Here is a 16,695-nt window from a genome sequence, read left to right as displayed (position 1 = left end):
GGCAGTAGAGATTGATAGGAATTTGGAGAGCAAAAGGGATAATTTGCTGTTGGATTGGTCATGGATAGAATGCAGAAGATGTCAAGAATATGTTTTGGGCATTGGTTTGGTTTTGACTTGTATAACTTGATAAATAGGGATTACTTTTCCTAACATAAGATGAGAGTTAGAAGGAGGATCACGTTGACTGGTTTTGGACGTGCAGATTTTGACATAATCAGGCAGCCTATTGGATCTGTAAGTTTAGATTCCAGTGGAGCCTTACTGTTAGCGTGGGGAAACCTTCAGTGATGTCCCTGGAATAAAGTCCAGTATGCAGTTCAGATCCAGGGTGGCAACACGTCGCCCACCCAAAGGGGATGGATGGGGCTGGGCATGGTGTCACACACCTGTCATCCCAGCGACTCTAGAGGCTGAGGAGGAAGAGGGTCTCAAGTTCAAGGCCAGCCTCAGCAATTTAGTAAGACCCTGGCTCAAAATGAAAAACAAGAATGACTGGGTTGTAGCTCAGCAGCCGAACACCCCTGGATCCACTCTCAAGTACAACAGAAGCAAGGGGCTCTAGGGACGTAGCTCAGTGGCAGAAGAAGTATGAGAAGAAAAAATAAGAAATGAAAAAAAAAAAAAAAACCTCTGTTGTATAGGTTTTTATTTTGTTTTGTTCTATAGAGATTTGCTGTTGACCTAAGTCTCAGAATATGTCTCAGTATTTGAGGCAATTTTGTTTTGGCAGTTTTGCCTCAAACTTTGGCCTCATATAAAAATAGTTCTTCAGAGAAATATTGATGGAATACCCTTATTTCAAGTTCTCTACAACCTAATGGTAGCAGGTACTTTTGGGGCTTTAGATTTCAAGCCTCCACTAAAGACCACGTGTGTCATTTAATCCTCCAAGAAAGGTACAGTTATCTTCACATTAAAAAGAGAAAATGGATTCAGAGATGTAAAAGTCCAGGTAAGGAAGTTTTAGAATTGGATTCAAACCCCAGCAGTCCTTGACTCTGAATTCAGGCCCTTTCCACCTACTGTCATGTTCTCCAAGATCACTACTTCTGATTTTATCATTTGCCTTCTTTGCCATTTCCTTAAAATCACCTTGTTTTGCCTTTTTTTTTTTTTAAGTTGTTGATATACCTTTATTTTTTATTTATTCCTATCTGGTGCTGAGGATGAACCCAGTGCCCCAGACATGCTAGGCAAGCGCTCTGCCGCTGAGCCCCAGCCCCAGCCCCTCTTGGTTTGCTTTTTAAGGGAAATAATTGAATGTGAATGTAAGAGACACTGGAAGGTTATTGATAGTCTCATAAAAGCCAAGGTAACACTGGGAAAATGCAATTTACACCTGTATGGAGGAAATTACTGAGAATCTGTTCATTCAGCAGATGTTTACTTATCAGCTATGTACTAGGTACTGGGGACACTAAGTTAGAAAAAAAAAAATGAGAAATCTACCCTTGGAACGTTCACAGACTGGAAAAGGAGGCAGTTGAGGTAGTCCTGTGACTGTGGTGGAAGAGACCTGGAATGGGTGGCAGGAGAAGAACTGACAGGCAGCGTTTATACAAGTACAACCAGCAGACCTGAAATCTGCTTGATAAGGGAAAAGGACGGGAACATGATTTTACCTACAGTTATTTGAAGGGAAAAAGGTTATAACAGGTTTATAGGAAGTGGTGCTCCCTTATGATCCCAGTGACGGGGAGGCTGAGGCAGGAGGGACTGCAAATTCAAGGCCAGCCTCAGCAACTTAGCAAGACTCTGTCTCAAAGAGTTGGGAACGTGGCTTAGTGGTAGAGGGCTCCTAGGCTCCAAATCCAACACCAGGAAGGAAAAAATAAAAAAGACTAGCCCATTTTGGAGGGCTGGGGGTGGGGGAAGGAAATGCTCAGAGACACACAGATTGGGTTTGTCAGAGGAGGAGCAGGAAGAGATGCATGTGGGCAGCCATTAGAGCTTTGGGAATTTAAGCCGGGAAACCGTATCAGGGAGTCTCCAACTGATATTTGAGCAACTACTAAGTGCCACACACAGTTTTAGTTTAAATTAAACAAAAGTGAACAAAACACATAGATATCTCCCTCTGTGGACCTTACATTCTAGATTCTCATGATACATTGGAATATCAAATGTTCAAAAAAAATCAGATTGCACTTGGCCTTTTTCAGATTTTGTCATTACTTTAGAGTTTTGTTTTATCAAAATTACTTGAAGTAAATAATATCAAGGTAACACTGAGAAATCTTTTGGTTAAGGACTTTTGAGTTGTAAAGGTACTATGCTTGTAGCAAGAAGTAACTAACTCACTGATGTCAGTGACACATAGGTGACACTCATGGGGTGTCAGTTTTGCAGTTAGATTGGTGTGTGCTGTGAAAGCCTGTTTGTTTCGTCTTCTCCTGTTAGTTAGCACATAGTGCTCTGTGTTGGTGGTGGTGGTTGGGATGGTTTGGGGTTTGGTGCTAGGGATTGAACCCAGGGCCTTGTTTGTCCTAGGCAAGTGCTCTCCCACTGACACGTCTCCAACCCTTTTTTACATTTTTCTTTTGAGACAGGATCTTACTAAGTTGCCCAGGCTGACCTCAAATTTAAAATCCTCTTTTCTCAGCCTCTTGAGTAGCTGGGATTACAAAATGTGCCACTGCACCTGACTTTAGAAAATAATTTTTAGTTTTAACCTCTGTTAACAGACTCGTGTGCTTCAGAATAATCATACACTTCAATCTGAATGTGAAAATGATTTTATAACAATATAGCCAGGGTGTCTCTATTCTTTTGAAACAAAAGTTAAAAATTCTATGGTTTGAAGGAAACTTGGATCATCCATTCCAGCTCTCCATTAGTGTCCTGTGGCATTCTTAACATGCATGCAAGAAGTCTTCTTGGATACTTCTAGTGGCACAGGCCAGCTGATGAACCCCACCGCACCCAGCCCGTGTGGTTAAACACTGCTCCTGTGCGCGTCTTCAGTATGCATCTGCTTTTTCTATTAGTTGTCGTGGAGAGACTTAAGTCTGTTAGTCATCTGTAAGATACATTTTTAAGCTGGAAGATCTAGTAGGTTTCTTCCTAGCTCAGAGTCTGTACTTTAAAATAGCACCTGGCAAACTAACGTGGTATTGTCTGCCTACATCCTTACTAGTACTAGCAGAAGTACTAGAATATCATTTTATATATTTTCTATCTCCATGCCTAGCGTACACCCTGTACACAGGGGGATTTTTTTTTTTTTTTTTTAATGAGAAAGTTCATGTGCTCAGGCTTATATGGATCCATTAAGTCCAGACAGCAGCCTGAAGTCTACCCGGCAGTACTGGCCCTTGGTGAATCCTGTTTTACGCACACCCAGAAGCCTGCCCTCGTGTGACAAGGCAGTTCCCAGCGCTGGCCCTGGCTCTAATGGGTACTTTGCATTTGGTTTGGAAGAATCGGACTGGATAAGATTTTAATAATTTAAACTGGTATTCAACCCAATCAGTAATTTTTCCTTGGCAGCCTTGGAAGAACCATTTATTGGAAGGTGTTTTTTTTTTTTCTTTTTTTTTCCTGCAAAAACTAGATACCACTTGCACAATGCAGGCTGAGTGCTGCATGAGCTGTGAGGTCTAGCAAGGCCAGGTTGAGCAGGAGGGGCCGACAAGTGTTTATACCAATCAGACACTCACTGGAGGTCTTCTGTATACCAGGCGTGGTGCTAGCTTCACGGTGGCGAAGATGAATGTGACATAATCCCTGTCCTCAGAAACCCAAGTCAAAATAGAGGCAAGACACCCAAGCAACCGTTTCAATATAATGTGGTCAAAACAGTGATGGAGATGTGTGTCTAGGCATGTGGGAAGATAAAGGGAAAGCTCTCCAGTCACCTGGCAGAGGGACATTGTCAGGGAAGGTTTTCCTGGAAGAAGTTACACTTCACTGAGCCTTGAGGGCTGACCAAGGAATTAGTCAGAAGAGGAAAGGAGATCATGCCCTCGCCTGACCAAGGCACTGCGTGGACAGGGCTGGGGGAACGCGACAGCAGCACCTCAGAAGAACCAGACCACAAACCACACACACACACCTACACCTACACACACACACACACACACACACACACACAGCTGCTTTGTCACTTGGCTAAGGCATGTGATAAGATCGTTAGCTATGAGCGTGCACACCTGCACAGTGACTCAGGAGGCTGACGTTGGAGGATCATGAGTTCGAGGCCAGTCAGGGTGACTTATCGAGAGCCTGTCTCAAAATAAAACAAAAAAGCGTAGGGGACCTACTATGTGTGAGGTTCTGGGTTCAATCCCTAAAAATTCTTTCTTGAATTTTTTTAAAAACTAACTCACAGATCTAGCTGGAGTCTGGGGAGAGGAACGTGCCCTCTGCTCTTCACCAATATGTAGTGTCACCATGACAGGATCCTAAACTTTGTTCTTTTTGGAAGATGGACCTGAAAAGTGCTGTTAGTAGGAAAGAGAAAGGGGCTGGGGAGGCTCTCAGTAGTGGTGTCACGTTCAGAAGTGACCAAGGTCGTTGTCACCAGGACTGTTTGTGTATCACTGACTTTTGAAACTTTTAGGAATTAAGTCATAAACATAATTAAGTCATTTTCATAAAATGAAACTTTGTTTCATTTTCTCCTTTTCTAAGCGAAATTCTATCCAGAACACTCACATAAACTAGATGGAGGGGAGTCAAGCAGGAGCCCTGCTGGCTTACATGGTCCACTTTTCTCTGTTGACCCAGATACTTCTCCATGCAGCAAGGTTCCCTGTGACCAGAGTTCTATATAAAAATGTGAAAAAGTGATTTCTGGATCTTTTAGAAAACATTACAGGGGCTGGGGTTGTGGCTCAGCAGTAGAGCGCTCACCCAGCACGTGTGAGGCGCTGGGTTTGATCTCAGCACCACATTAAAAATAAGTAAATAAAACAAAGATATTGTGTCCAACTATGACTTTAAAATTTTTTTTAAAAAGAAACATCACAGTCTACGCAACACTTATTTATCAAGTGAATGAAAGTTTTTGTGACAATTGAATAAATCTCTGGTTTTGGACATTAAGCAGAATCTTGATTTTTGCTTCAAGTGGAAAAGTCTGGAATGTTTAGGGAAAAGCTTTCTGTCTGGAGGCTAATAGAACTTAGTCCGCTTTTATTTTCTACTAATCCCCTACTTTTGAGATCACCGCCTGTTCACAGTGCAGTACCAGCTCAGCAAACTACAAGTCACAATTGCACACAAGAGAATGTTCTCAGCAAATTGCTCTCATCAATGACAGGGACAGATACGCCACCCTACAGTGCAACAGTGGAGACGGGTGAACACAGTGACCAAGAGGAAGACAGATATTCTGCCTGGTGTGGTGGCGCACGCCTGTGATCCTGTCACCAGAGGAGATCCAAGATCTCCCAGAGAGGGGGACCTCAACTCAGGACAAGTGGGGTCCTTGAAAAACATTATAGAAATGACTCAAGGACGTGTCAGTCAGTGGCGTGGACATGTGTATTAGGAAAGCAGAGGTGCCTTCAAGGGAGAATGTGGAATGCTGTCTCGAGGGACACACACTTTGGGGGTCTCAGGCTCTTCTTGTAAAGGAAGCTTGGTGAAGGGTGGTCATCGAAAGGTATGTGGAGATGACATTGGTCTCAGAAATTATTTAGTGTGTGGAACATGAGATTTCTGAAAAGAGCTGATATCCTGTAGATAGCACAGGTTTCCATTGAGGACAGTGATGTGAAGTCGGGATTTCTTCATCTTTCATAGTTATGAGTCTGTACTTGGGTTTTGGGTCATGAACCTACCAGCCAGGTTAAGAGATAGAAGAAGGTCAGCTTTTTTTTTTCGTGTGTGTGTTGGGGGGGAAGGGTGGTCAAAGGACAAAAACATTACAACAGCTTAGTTTGGTGATCATATTTTTCCTGCCCCTGGGTCCTGCAGATTCAACCAGTGCATGCTAGGCAAGCGCTTGACCACTGAGATTACACCCCAAGTCCTCTTTATTGTGAGGCCAGGTCTCACTAAGTGGCCCAGGCTGGCCTCAAACTTGGGCTCCTTCTGCCTCAGCCTCCTTAGTTGCTAGTCTCACAGTCCTGTGCCCCACACCAGTGGTTTAATGATCTTAACCGGCTTTATTTTCAGGTCTATAATCAAACAGCAATTCATTCCCTAAACTAGAATAAGTGCTTCAGTGAGTTAAGCAGAAGAGGTTTTTACAGACAGAAGAAAGTTGAAGAAATAGAAAACAAAAAGTGAGGACTGGGACTGGGGCCCAGAGGAAGAGCACTCACCCAGCCTGCATGAGACACTGGGCTTGATCCTCAGCACATAAAAAAATAAAGTAAAGGTGTTGTATCCACCCACAAGTAAAAAGTAAATGTTTCCAAAAAAAGCGAGTTGGTCAATTCAAAGTTACTTCATTGTAAAACAGGGACAGGAAGACAGAGCAATAGAAAAACAACTGATTTGTTAACATCAGCTTAGTTTAGGTTACCTTTTTTGTACAAGGATTAAAGCAGAGGAAACTTTTTTTTAATATATATATTTTTAGTTGTAGATGGACACAATACCTTTATTTATTTATTTATTTATTTATTTATTTATATGTGGTGCTGAGGATCAAACCCAGGGCCTTGCACGCATGCCAGGCGAGCGCTCTGCCGCTGAGTCCCAGCCCTGGCCCTGGAAATTTCCTTCTTCTTTTTTTTTTTTTTTTTTTAAGAGAGAGAGAGAGAGAATTTTTAATATTTATTTTTTAGTTCTCGGCGGACACAACATCTTTGTTGGTATGTGGTGTTGAGGATCAAACCCGGGCCACACGCATGCCAGGCGAGCGCGCTACCGCTTGAGCCACATCCCCAGCCCCGAAATTTCCTTCTTAAGCCAATTGAAAATGACCTGTTTGGGAAATTGGGTTGTCACCTCCAATCATGATGAAAAGTCAGACAGCAGTTTAGTCTCAGCCTGGTGACACGGAACTTTAGCATGAGTGACTCCATTTTGATTTCTAGCCTGGTCTGTTGGGCCTCTTGCAGGGACCTGATCCTGGACAGTCCCCTCCTGTGACTGCACTGAGAGTGTCGGGCGTGATCCATTTTTGTTGTTGTCGTCATTGTTGCTGCTGGTGTTGTTTTGGCGGTGGCTGAGGTCCAACCCAGGACCTGCTACTTCCAGGCAGTCACTTCCCTACAGAGCCACATCCCCAGCCCCTGATTGGACATGTTTAATGTCTCATGAAAAGATCGTGGACCTGTCATACACATGGGAGACGGGCTCCAAGAGAACAAGCAGGGGACCAGAGAGACACATGGTCTGGTAAGGCCCAGTGTGAGCCCAGACCCTTGGCTGTGGCCAGCGCTGCTTCCACCGCCTTTCCTTGACCATGACTGTCCACCTGGGCCCTGTGGTGCACTGACCCTTCTGTCCACCTAGAGGAAGCCGGCTGCAGTGAGAGGCGCTCTGTGTGCAGCTGCAATGGTTCTGCTCTGCCCTGGATGTGCTGCTTAAAATTTCTCTTGGGTCTTTTTAAATTCTGTAACCAATTCATTCATACTGGTTAATAGGTCATTAAAGTCTGGCAAATGAGTTCTTGACATTAAGAGTCAAAAATGCAGAGGATGGGCTGGGGATGTGGCTCAAGCGGTAGCGCGCTCGCCTGGCATGCGTGCGGCCCGGGTTCGATCCTGAGCACCACATATAAACGAAGATGTTGTGTCCGCCAAAAACTGAAAAATAAATATTGAAATTCTCTCTCTCTCTCTCTCCCCTCTCTCTCTCTCTCTCTCTCTCTCTCTCTCTCTCTCTCTCTCTCTCTCTCTCTCCTCTCTCACTCTCTCTTTAAAAAAAAAAAAAACAGTTTTTAAAAAAAATGCAGAGGAAGCGACACTGTGTGCTGGTTACGGCCGCAGAGCCGAATGGTGGCTGCCCGAGTCCCGTGGCCGCTCTTAGGACACAGGATAATCAGAGATGCACTCCCTCGGGAGACCATCAGAAAAGACTTGAGTAGGGGGCACTGTCACTGTCCTCCCCTTCCCTGCAATCACTGGAGGTGGGAGGCACTTGGCAGTCAGGTTGTTTGTAAATTAGAGGCAACAGTGTGGCTTGTAGGCTGGGGAGGGTTCGGCCAGCCAGCCAGGTGCGAGCCACAGCGCTGTGTGGACAGGGGACTGTCCTGCTCCCAGGGTAGGGCTGAGTGACGGGGCTCCTGGTAGAACCTGTATCTGCCTTGTTCTGCCTGAAGTGAGAGAGAGCTTGGAAGGGAGTACGTTCCCATGGAAGGGAGTCTATATGTGAATCTTTAAAAAGAATACTCACACGTTACAAAAATAGCAATGTAATGTGCTCTGCGCACGGACAGTTCTGACACTTTGCTGTTTATCGACTCATCTCCTCTTCACACGTCTTCTGAAGCCAGCATTATCTCCACTTAACACCTGGAATGGGTTCAGAGGTCAAGTGACTTACCCAGTTGTGCAGCTAGTGGTGATGTCAGGATTTGAACCTGAGCGCTTCATGCCAAAGTTCACGCGTGCTTCACTGCCACGCCTCAGGGAGCCCGCTCAGTCACCTCCTTTTCAGATTTGTGACTTTTCATATATTTTTTAAGAAAATCCTGGGACTGAATCTCAGAAGTAGAGCCCTTGCCTAATGAGTAAGGCCCTGGGTTCCACTTCTACCAACCAATACACACACACACACACACACACACACACACACACACACACAATCAATCCTCCCCTTCTTTTTAGTACAGGCTTTGAAATGTTTTTAATTTTGCTTTTCACATTTACAACTTCATTGTCAGGTTGGAGTGCTTTAGCGATCGAATTTTGCTTGTTATACGTGGACAACCCAGTGTGCCTACAGGCGCCATTAAAAAAAAAATGACTTTTCATTTGATGACTTTAACTCAAAACTAAGTCAGAACCAGTGTTCCCGTCTGGAGCGTGTGGCAGGTTCTAGTTTTGAAGAGGAGGAGAAGTGGTGTAGGAGTGGTAGGAAAGGGAGGGTGAGAGGGAGACAGGGAAGAGTGGGCACAGAGCAGGAGGGAAGCCCCAGCCCAGGCACAAGAGGCAGGCACTTCCCTTTCTGAACCAGGTCCTTAAGGAGGAAGTCCACGCTCCAGACGGGATCACTGCTACTTTAATAATCACACAGCATGTGAATTAACATTTGCTGCAATGTCAGAAAACCTTAAGAGAAAAATAGAGCGTACAAGGTATCACAGTAACTTTTAATAAACTAATTGCTTATTAAAAGTGATCCCATTTTACATGAAATAATTAAATTGCAGATGTAGAATCTCCACAAAGTAACTAAGGAAACCAACTGGGCTGTCTTTAGTGCGACTCTGTCCTACTTGGGCTGCTGGAAGCCGCAGGTGACCTCCCTCGCACAGCCTGCAGCACACAAGGTGCTCGCTGCCAAGGAAAACTAACCCGCCATGAGGAACCTGGAGCCAGGAGCCACGGGTTACTCAGTGTCCCCTCCCAACTGTGGCAGGTTCAGCAACTCAGTGAGACCCTGTCTCAATAAAATACAGAAAAGGGCTGGAGATGGGGCTTCGTGGTAAGCATCTCTGAGTCCAGCCCCTGGTACCACAAAAAAAAAAAAAAAAAAAAAGAGGATGCCTCTGTAGGCTTAATTGATTGTTGACATTTTGTGAGTGTTTTAGTTTTTGTGTATTATTATCATGAAAGTATAGCAGGGTAACCTCTGTGTAGTTATTTCTAGCAGATTGCTGCAAAGGCAGATTTTTAATGGGAACCAGAGAAAAAGGATATGATCTTAGTCTGTCTCCATGATGGTGAATTTGTAATTTGATGTGTTCTGTTAATGTTTATCACCTTGAGATGGTTGTTTCATTATTCACTCTGTCAGTGCTCAGCAGAGAGCAGATTCTAAGGCCTTTTCCTTTGTGCCCTGCTCTAATTCACCACCACAAGCCACGCGCTGGGACACTTTTTTTTTTTTTTTTTTTTTTTTTTTTTTGACTAGGGATTGAATCCAGGAGCACTTTACCACTGAGCACTAGCCCTGCTCCTTTTTTTATTTTGAGACAGGGTCTCACTGAATTGAGGCTGGCCTCATACTTGTAATCTTCGGCCTCAGCATCCCTGACCCTCCCGAGTCTCTGGGAGGGTAGGTAGGTGTGTAACGCCACTTGAAGGATTTTTTGTTTTTTCCTAAATTTGAGAGACCTGACCCCTCCCCAACTTTGGCTAAGTGCTTTTTTTAAGTTTTTTAATCTGAGCAGTTTGGGGTAATTTTTTTTTTCCTTGAGTTCCTTTGAATGGTTCTTACCTATACGAAAGGAAAGAGTGTGAGCTTTGGAGCACCTGCCTAACAAAAACTTTTACTAGCTAAAGCTTTAATGTGAGTTTCAGAAGACCTGACCTTAGTCCTTGATCTGTTGATTCCTTACTTCTTTCTGCCCCAGTCCCTGGGCATTCCTGTTATTGTGACCAAGTTCATCCCCAGCACTTGTGATTTGGTAACAGTCACCTTTGCCACTTTCAGCAGAGCCTTCCTCTTCACCTCTGCTCATCTCTAGCTACCAATTCAATGTCCTCATTGGAGTAGAAAATGATCTCCTTACCCTCAACACGACGTAGATAAAAAGACACCAGGGCTGGGGATGTGGCTCAAGCGGTAGCGCGCTCGCCTGGCATACGTGCGGCCCGGGTTCGATCCTCAGCACCACATACAAAGATGTGTCCACCGAGAACTAAAAAATAAATATTAAAAATTCTCTCTCTCTCTCTCTCTCTCTCTCTCTCTCTCTCTCTCTCTCTCTCTCTCTCCTCTCTCACTCTCTCCTTTCTCACTCTCTTTAAAAAAAAAAAAAAAAGACACCAAGACACCGGGAAGCTGGCAGCCCACGCCTATAATCCCAGCCCCCAGGAGGCTGAAGCAGGAGGATTGCAAATCAAGACCACCTCAGCAATTTAGCAAGACCCTGTCTCAAAATAAAAATATAAAGGGGGGCTAAGAATGTAGCTCAGTGGTAGAACAGCCCTGGGTTAAACCCCCTGTACCACGAAATAAAGTTTAAAAGTACAAAATAAAAAGGAGTGGGAATGTAGCTCAGTGACAGAGTGTTCGCCTAGTATGTGCAAGGCTCTGGGTTCACTTCCCCCACTGCTGGGAGGAAATAAGAAAAAGAAGAAGACATTATAATTAAAGTTTAATATTTATATATATACACCATGCTACCCCACTCCAGGCCGTGCTGGGGATGGAACCCAGGGCTCTGCCCACTGGGCCAGTTCTCTTCTGCTGACCTGCCTTCCCAGTCCTAACACACCCGTTGTTTCCAGCATTTTCAGGTAGCCCTAGTGTGTAAGCGTGGGTCAGAGTGACAGTGATGTCTAAACGCTGCAATGGTTTTCCTACCATTAAGTTGAAAAGCAGATGTACCCTGTCATACACTAATGTGCTTCTGAACAAAACTCTGCATACAGAATGTGAGTTAATTCATGCCTTAACCCACTTAGGGAGCTTTGCTATTTAAAGAGACTGTGATGCATTCTCTAGCAAAAAAAATACTCCCAGTTTACAGCCTGTGCAGGTCTTTTTTTCCTAGACTGTGTCTGTGTGGTTGAGCGGAGTGTGGCAGTACCCAGGAGCAGGGCAGGCTGCTGAGGGCATGGGTTGGCTCTCTGTGCTGGGAGCTGAGAGCCGGTGAAGCTTCAGCACGCTTTGGGCCATTCATCCTGGCCCGGTGGTCCTCTTGGGCTCCTTCTAACGTGCACCTCTTGCTTTTGTGTGCAGATCGAGCGGTTGGAAGTAAGCAGCCTCGCCCAGACGTCCAGTGCGGTGGCCTCCAGCGCCGATGGCAGCATCCACACAGAGTCTGTGGATGGCATTCCAGACCCTCAGCGCACGAAGGCTGCCATCGCTCACCTGCAGCAGAAGATCCTGAAGCTCACGGAGCAGATCAAGATCGCGCAGACGGCCCGGGACGACAACGTGGCCGAGTACCTGAAGTTGGCCAACAGCGCCGACAAGCAGCAGGCGGCCCGCATCAAGCAGGTCTTCGAGAAGAAGAACCAGAAGTCGGCCCAGACCATCCTGCAGCTGCAAAAGAAGCTCGAGCACTACCACCGGAAACTCCGGGAAGTGGAGCAGAATGGGATCCCCCGGCAGCCCAAGGATGTCTTCAGGGACATGCACCAGGGTCTGAAGGACGTGGGAGCAAAGGTGACGGGCTTCAGCGAAGGAGTGGTGGACAGCGTCAAAGGGGGATTGTCCAGCTTCTCCCAGGCCACCCATTCGGCAGCAGGAGCCGTGGTCTCGAAACCCAGGGAGATCGCATCGCTGATTCGGAACAAATTTGGCAGTGCCGACAACATCCCCAACCTGAAGGACTCTTTAGAGGAAGGGCAGGTGGACGAGGCGGGGAAGGCTCTGGGGGTGATTTCGAACTTCCAGTCAAGCCCAAAATATGGTAGCGAGGAAGATTGTTCTAGTGCCACTTCAGGCTCAGTGGGAGCCAACAGCACCACGGGGGGCCTCGCTGTAGGAGCTTCCAGCTCCAAAACCAATACCTTGGACATGCAGAGCTCAGGATTTGATGCACTACTCCACGAGATCCAGGAGATCCGGGATACCCAGGCCAGACTGGAGGAATCCTTTGAGACCCTCAAGGAACATTATCAGAGGGACTATTCCCTAATAATGCAGACCTTGCAGGAGGAACGGTATAGGTGAGTCGTGGGACATTAAAATCCTAAATTGTTTTGGGGTGGCCCCTGCCCTTGCTTTATTTTCCTCTAGAGTGCCCAGAGCAGTTAGGTGTGTCATATGACATCTGAATTAGGTTCGGGTTTCACAGCCAGCTACACGCTGATGAAGCACTCAGCCAGGTGACAGAGTCACAGTCTTCCATTCCTGTTTAAGACTTCAGAGTGGAGCCCACGCTCCCCGAGACAGTCCATCTGTTTACTTGCTATCCCAGAACCACACTCGGTCCTCAAAGGTCCATTGAATTCAGAAGCTCTTAGTTGTCAGAACTCCAGGACCAAACTACAAGCCAGCCAGAGAACCCTGTGGGTGTTTGGCCTTACACATTAGCTGGGCAATTGGTTAGAAAGATCACACTGAAAACAGACCAGATAAGTTTCTGTAGCTTCTCTTATGAATTGGCAGATGTTTGAAGGGGAGGAGACTTAGACATGCAGTGGCTCTACAGTGGGGCGTCCCAGAGGACTGAACGCCTTGAGGCATCATGGGTGCCAAAGGTAGAAGCCTGTTTCTTACCCATGGCCCCACCCACCACCAGGCTGGGGACTGATCCCAGGGTCTCATGGTAGCCACACATGCTGCCACTGAGCTGTGCCTCAAGCGAGGCATCTTTGGGAGTTTTATATTATACTAGGTATTTATATTAGGTGACTCTCAGCTTCTGCAAGTGTCTGTCCTTTTCCCTTCTTTTCTTCACATGCAGAAAGAAAGAATGTCCCCCCCAGAGTCCTCATTCAGATCCTCCCAGGCCACCTCATGATGCAGGTTGAGGACCAGCCTTGGGGGAGCCACAGACCTTCAGCTCAGCCAAGGACCCGGGTTTTGGTCTGTTACAGGGACTAACTCAAGGAACCCTCAGTACTTCTGCTATAAAACCAGAGGTTAAACAAACCATCTCTTAGGGTCCCTTTCACCTCTTAAAAATAAAAGTGATGTTTTTTAAAGTTTACTTTTATGAAACAATCTTTGGGCCTGAAATAAATTGTTGGCTTGTATCAGTGGCTCTGAGAGTGAAAGCCACAAGCTCTTTCAGATGGTAACAGTGCGTCAACCCTGCCTCTGCTGTACTCTTCTTCAATTCCAACTTAAGACTTCAAGGGAGAAGAAAAGTGTGTAGAGGAAAGAAAGTTCTAAACATGAACACAGGTTGCTATTTTCATTTCAGTGCTTTATACACATGTGCTTTATACACTGAGGACTTACGTGTAAAGTAGTGAGCAATCTCAGTGCTCGGGGGGACTCTGGAACACTCGGACCAAGTCCCAGGTTCAGGTCCAGTCTGGTTGCTTACTAACTCTGAAAACCAGCAAGTTTCCTAATATCTCTAAGTCTTGGTTTCCTCATCTCTAACATAGAAATAATAACAACGATCCTGCGCAAGATTATTGTGACATTTAAATGAAATTCTGTGAGATACGTTGCTCAACACATGACCCACGGCGTTCATGATGTCAGCCAGGAACTGCTGCCACCCAGCCCCTGCCTGGCATTGCTCGGCCATTGGCTTAACAAACACTGCCTGCTTTGACTCCTGTTCTGAATGGAGAGCAAAACATTGCAGTGTTCAGACTCCTCCGATTCATCTAGAGCTTGTTGTCTTCAAATCCCATGTGGGTCAGAAAATCAGAGAAAATACCCCACGTTTCCCAGGGCCTACCTTGTATCCATTTAAAATAAATCAGACAAGAACCACTTGAGTTCCTCGTTGTCACTTCACGTAGGTGTGAGCAGTGCTTTTACTGCATTGCACTTTGGGTTCTCTGTAGAAGGTAAATGACTAGTTTTATTTTGTTTTTAATTTTCTTTAGTTGTAGTTGGACACAATACCTTTATTTAATTTATTTATTTTTATGTATTTATGTGGTGCTGAGGATCGAACCCAGTGCCTTTCACGTGCTAGGTGAGGCTCTACCACTGAGCTACAAACCCAGCCCCACATGTGTCTTTTTTTATTATTACTAGATTTATTTGTTTGTTTGTTTGTTCAGTGTCTCTGACAGTGAATATATTTGCTAACTTTGTTGGTCTTTGAGTAGTTTCACATAAGTGAGATCCTCTCCCCCCCACACACACACACTGAAGCCTATTTTAAGCACCAAAACTTTCCACATTTAGTCTCTCTGCCTCCTTTTGACAAAATACACTGAACCTAACTTAATGAAAATAGCTTAGAACGGCAGCTTCCTGCCCAGAGGGACTCACTCGGAGCTAGTGGGCTTTGTTTGCAGAAGATTAGACATGGTCCTAGGCTTCTGAGTTCATCTGTCTACTTTGACAGTTTGTGTCTTCCCCTTCCCATTTCTCCTCACTCTTGGCTGTCTGCAGCAACTCCTCCTCCCTCCTCGGGCCCTGTGGGGGGGGGGGGTGCATGTGTGTGTGTGTCTCTCTCTCTCTCTCCCTCTCTCTCTCTCTCTCTCCCTCCCTCCCTCCCTCTTTTATTTTTTCCTCTTCCCTGGGTGCTGGGGATCAAAGCTAGGGCTTTGCTCCAGCCTACTGGCCCTGTGACTGCTCTGTCGCATGTTCTCCTTTTGTCTAGCAAGGAGGTAGACTAAGGGTAAACTTGGTGGGCTCTTGTGTGACCAAGACCATTGGATACACATTTGGCCATCTAGATACTTCAGATTTCTTTGCCTTTTTTTTTTTTTTTTTTTTTTGCAGTGCTGGGCCTGGAATTTGGGTCTCTGACAGGCTACATCCTCTCCCACTAAGTTACATCCGTAGCCCATAGAGCCATTTAAAAACTTTTTTCTATGCTGTACGTTTTTTGTTTTGTTTTTTGGTTGGTTGGTTGGGGTTTTTTTGTTTGTTTGTTTGTTTTGTACATAACTAATATCTGGGGCTGGGGCTGTAGCTCAGCGGCAAACTGCTTGCCTAGCATGTGTGAGGTACTGGGGTCCATCCTCAGCACCACATAAAAATAAATAAAATAAAGGCATGCTGTCCATCTATAACTACAAAAAATTTTTTTTTAAAAACTAGTACCTGAGTTGACAAGGGGGAGGCCATGCACAGTGTTGCTGCTCGTTGTTTGGTGAGAGCAGTGGTGACAGTGTCACTAATAACATTACCAAACCCCCGGGTCTGCAGGATGCCAGATACTGGTTTTTTTGGTTTGGTTTTAAACCCCTGGGTGCTCTGAGGTGCACTGAACTAAATCTTCAGCCCTTGTTATGTTTTCTCTTGAGACACAGTCTTGTTAGGTTGCTGAGGGCCTGATTCAGTTGCCCAGGCTGGCCTCGAACTTGGGATCCTCCTGCCTCAGGCTCCCAAGTCCCCAGGACTACAGGCATGGCCACCTCTCTGGCCTGGAGGCTTTAGACGCAAAGATCCATCCTCACAACAGTCCTGGTGTGCATTGTACTGTCTCCAGTTAAGACTAGAAACTTCAAGCCAATATCAGCCATGGGTCACCTGGTAGTGAGTAGTGAGGCCACACTTTAAGCGCAGTTTTTCCTGACTCTGACTGCAGTGTTCTTTTTAATGCAGGACAGGTGTTGTTTCAGGCTCAACCCTGAACTCTGTGTAGTTGAAAGACTCACCTCATTCTCAGAAGCACCCATTGCATGGGCCGTGGGTATTGGTCTCTCCCAGGTCAAATGTGTGTTGACTAAAAGTTGAGTCGCTGTTTTAAACATATTCCTTAAAATTCTGTGAAGTGTGCAGGCTCCCAGAAGGTTTTCAAGCAGCGTAGCAGTGCAGGGGATCGAAAACCACCACCACCACCCAGGGCTGGGACATAGCTCAGGAAGAGCAGCTGCCTGATGCGCAGAGGGCCCTGAGCTCCATCCCCCAGCTACAAAAGAAGAAGAAGAAAGAAATGCCTACTCCAGTCACCAGTCCCCTTTTCCGCATCCTTCCTCAGGAATGCCCCTCTCTCAGGGTGCCTCCATTACTCTGTACGTCACTGTAGCACCAGGCAAGATGACTGCCAAAACCATCTGCTTAACTCTCGAGTACTCAGAAGCA

The 16,695-nt window shown here is 45.8% G+C and overlaps 1 protein-coding gene across 8 annotated transcripts in view; it reads left to right on the top strand.

The window, feature by feature from the left end:
- Positions 1-16,695, top strand: part of TMCC1 (transmembrane and coiled-coil domain family 1) — a 168,386-nt gene that overhangs the window by 137,241 nt on the left and 14,450 nt on the right. For all 8 annotated transcript variants that reach the window (XR_014019851.1, XM_081275980.1, XM_081275981.1 and 5 more), the window contains one exon: positions 11,758-12,692. Coding sequence is in view for 7 of the 8 variants with exons in the window: in XM_081275980.1 (XP_081132106.1) it covers positions 11,758-12,692 (935 nt within the window). In the remaining variant the exon portion in view is untranslated. The remainder of the gene's footprint in view (positions 1-11,757; positions 12,693-16,695) is intronic.

The sequence above is a fragment of the Spermophilus citellus genome (genome assembly GCF_964194105.1).
Source record: "Spermophilus citellus genome assembly, chromosome: 19".
Taxonomy (NCBI): Eukaryota; Metazoa; Chordata; class Mammalia; order Rodentia; family Sciuridae; genus Spermophilus; species Spermophilus citellus.
The sequence above is the reverse complement of the archived record's forward strand: the minus strand, read 5'-3'. Positions and strand labels throughout refer to the sequence as shown.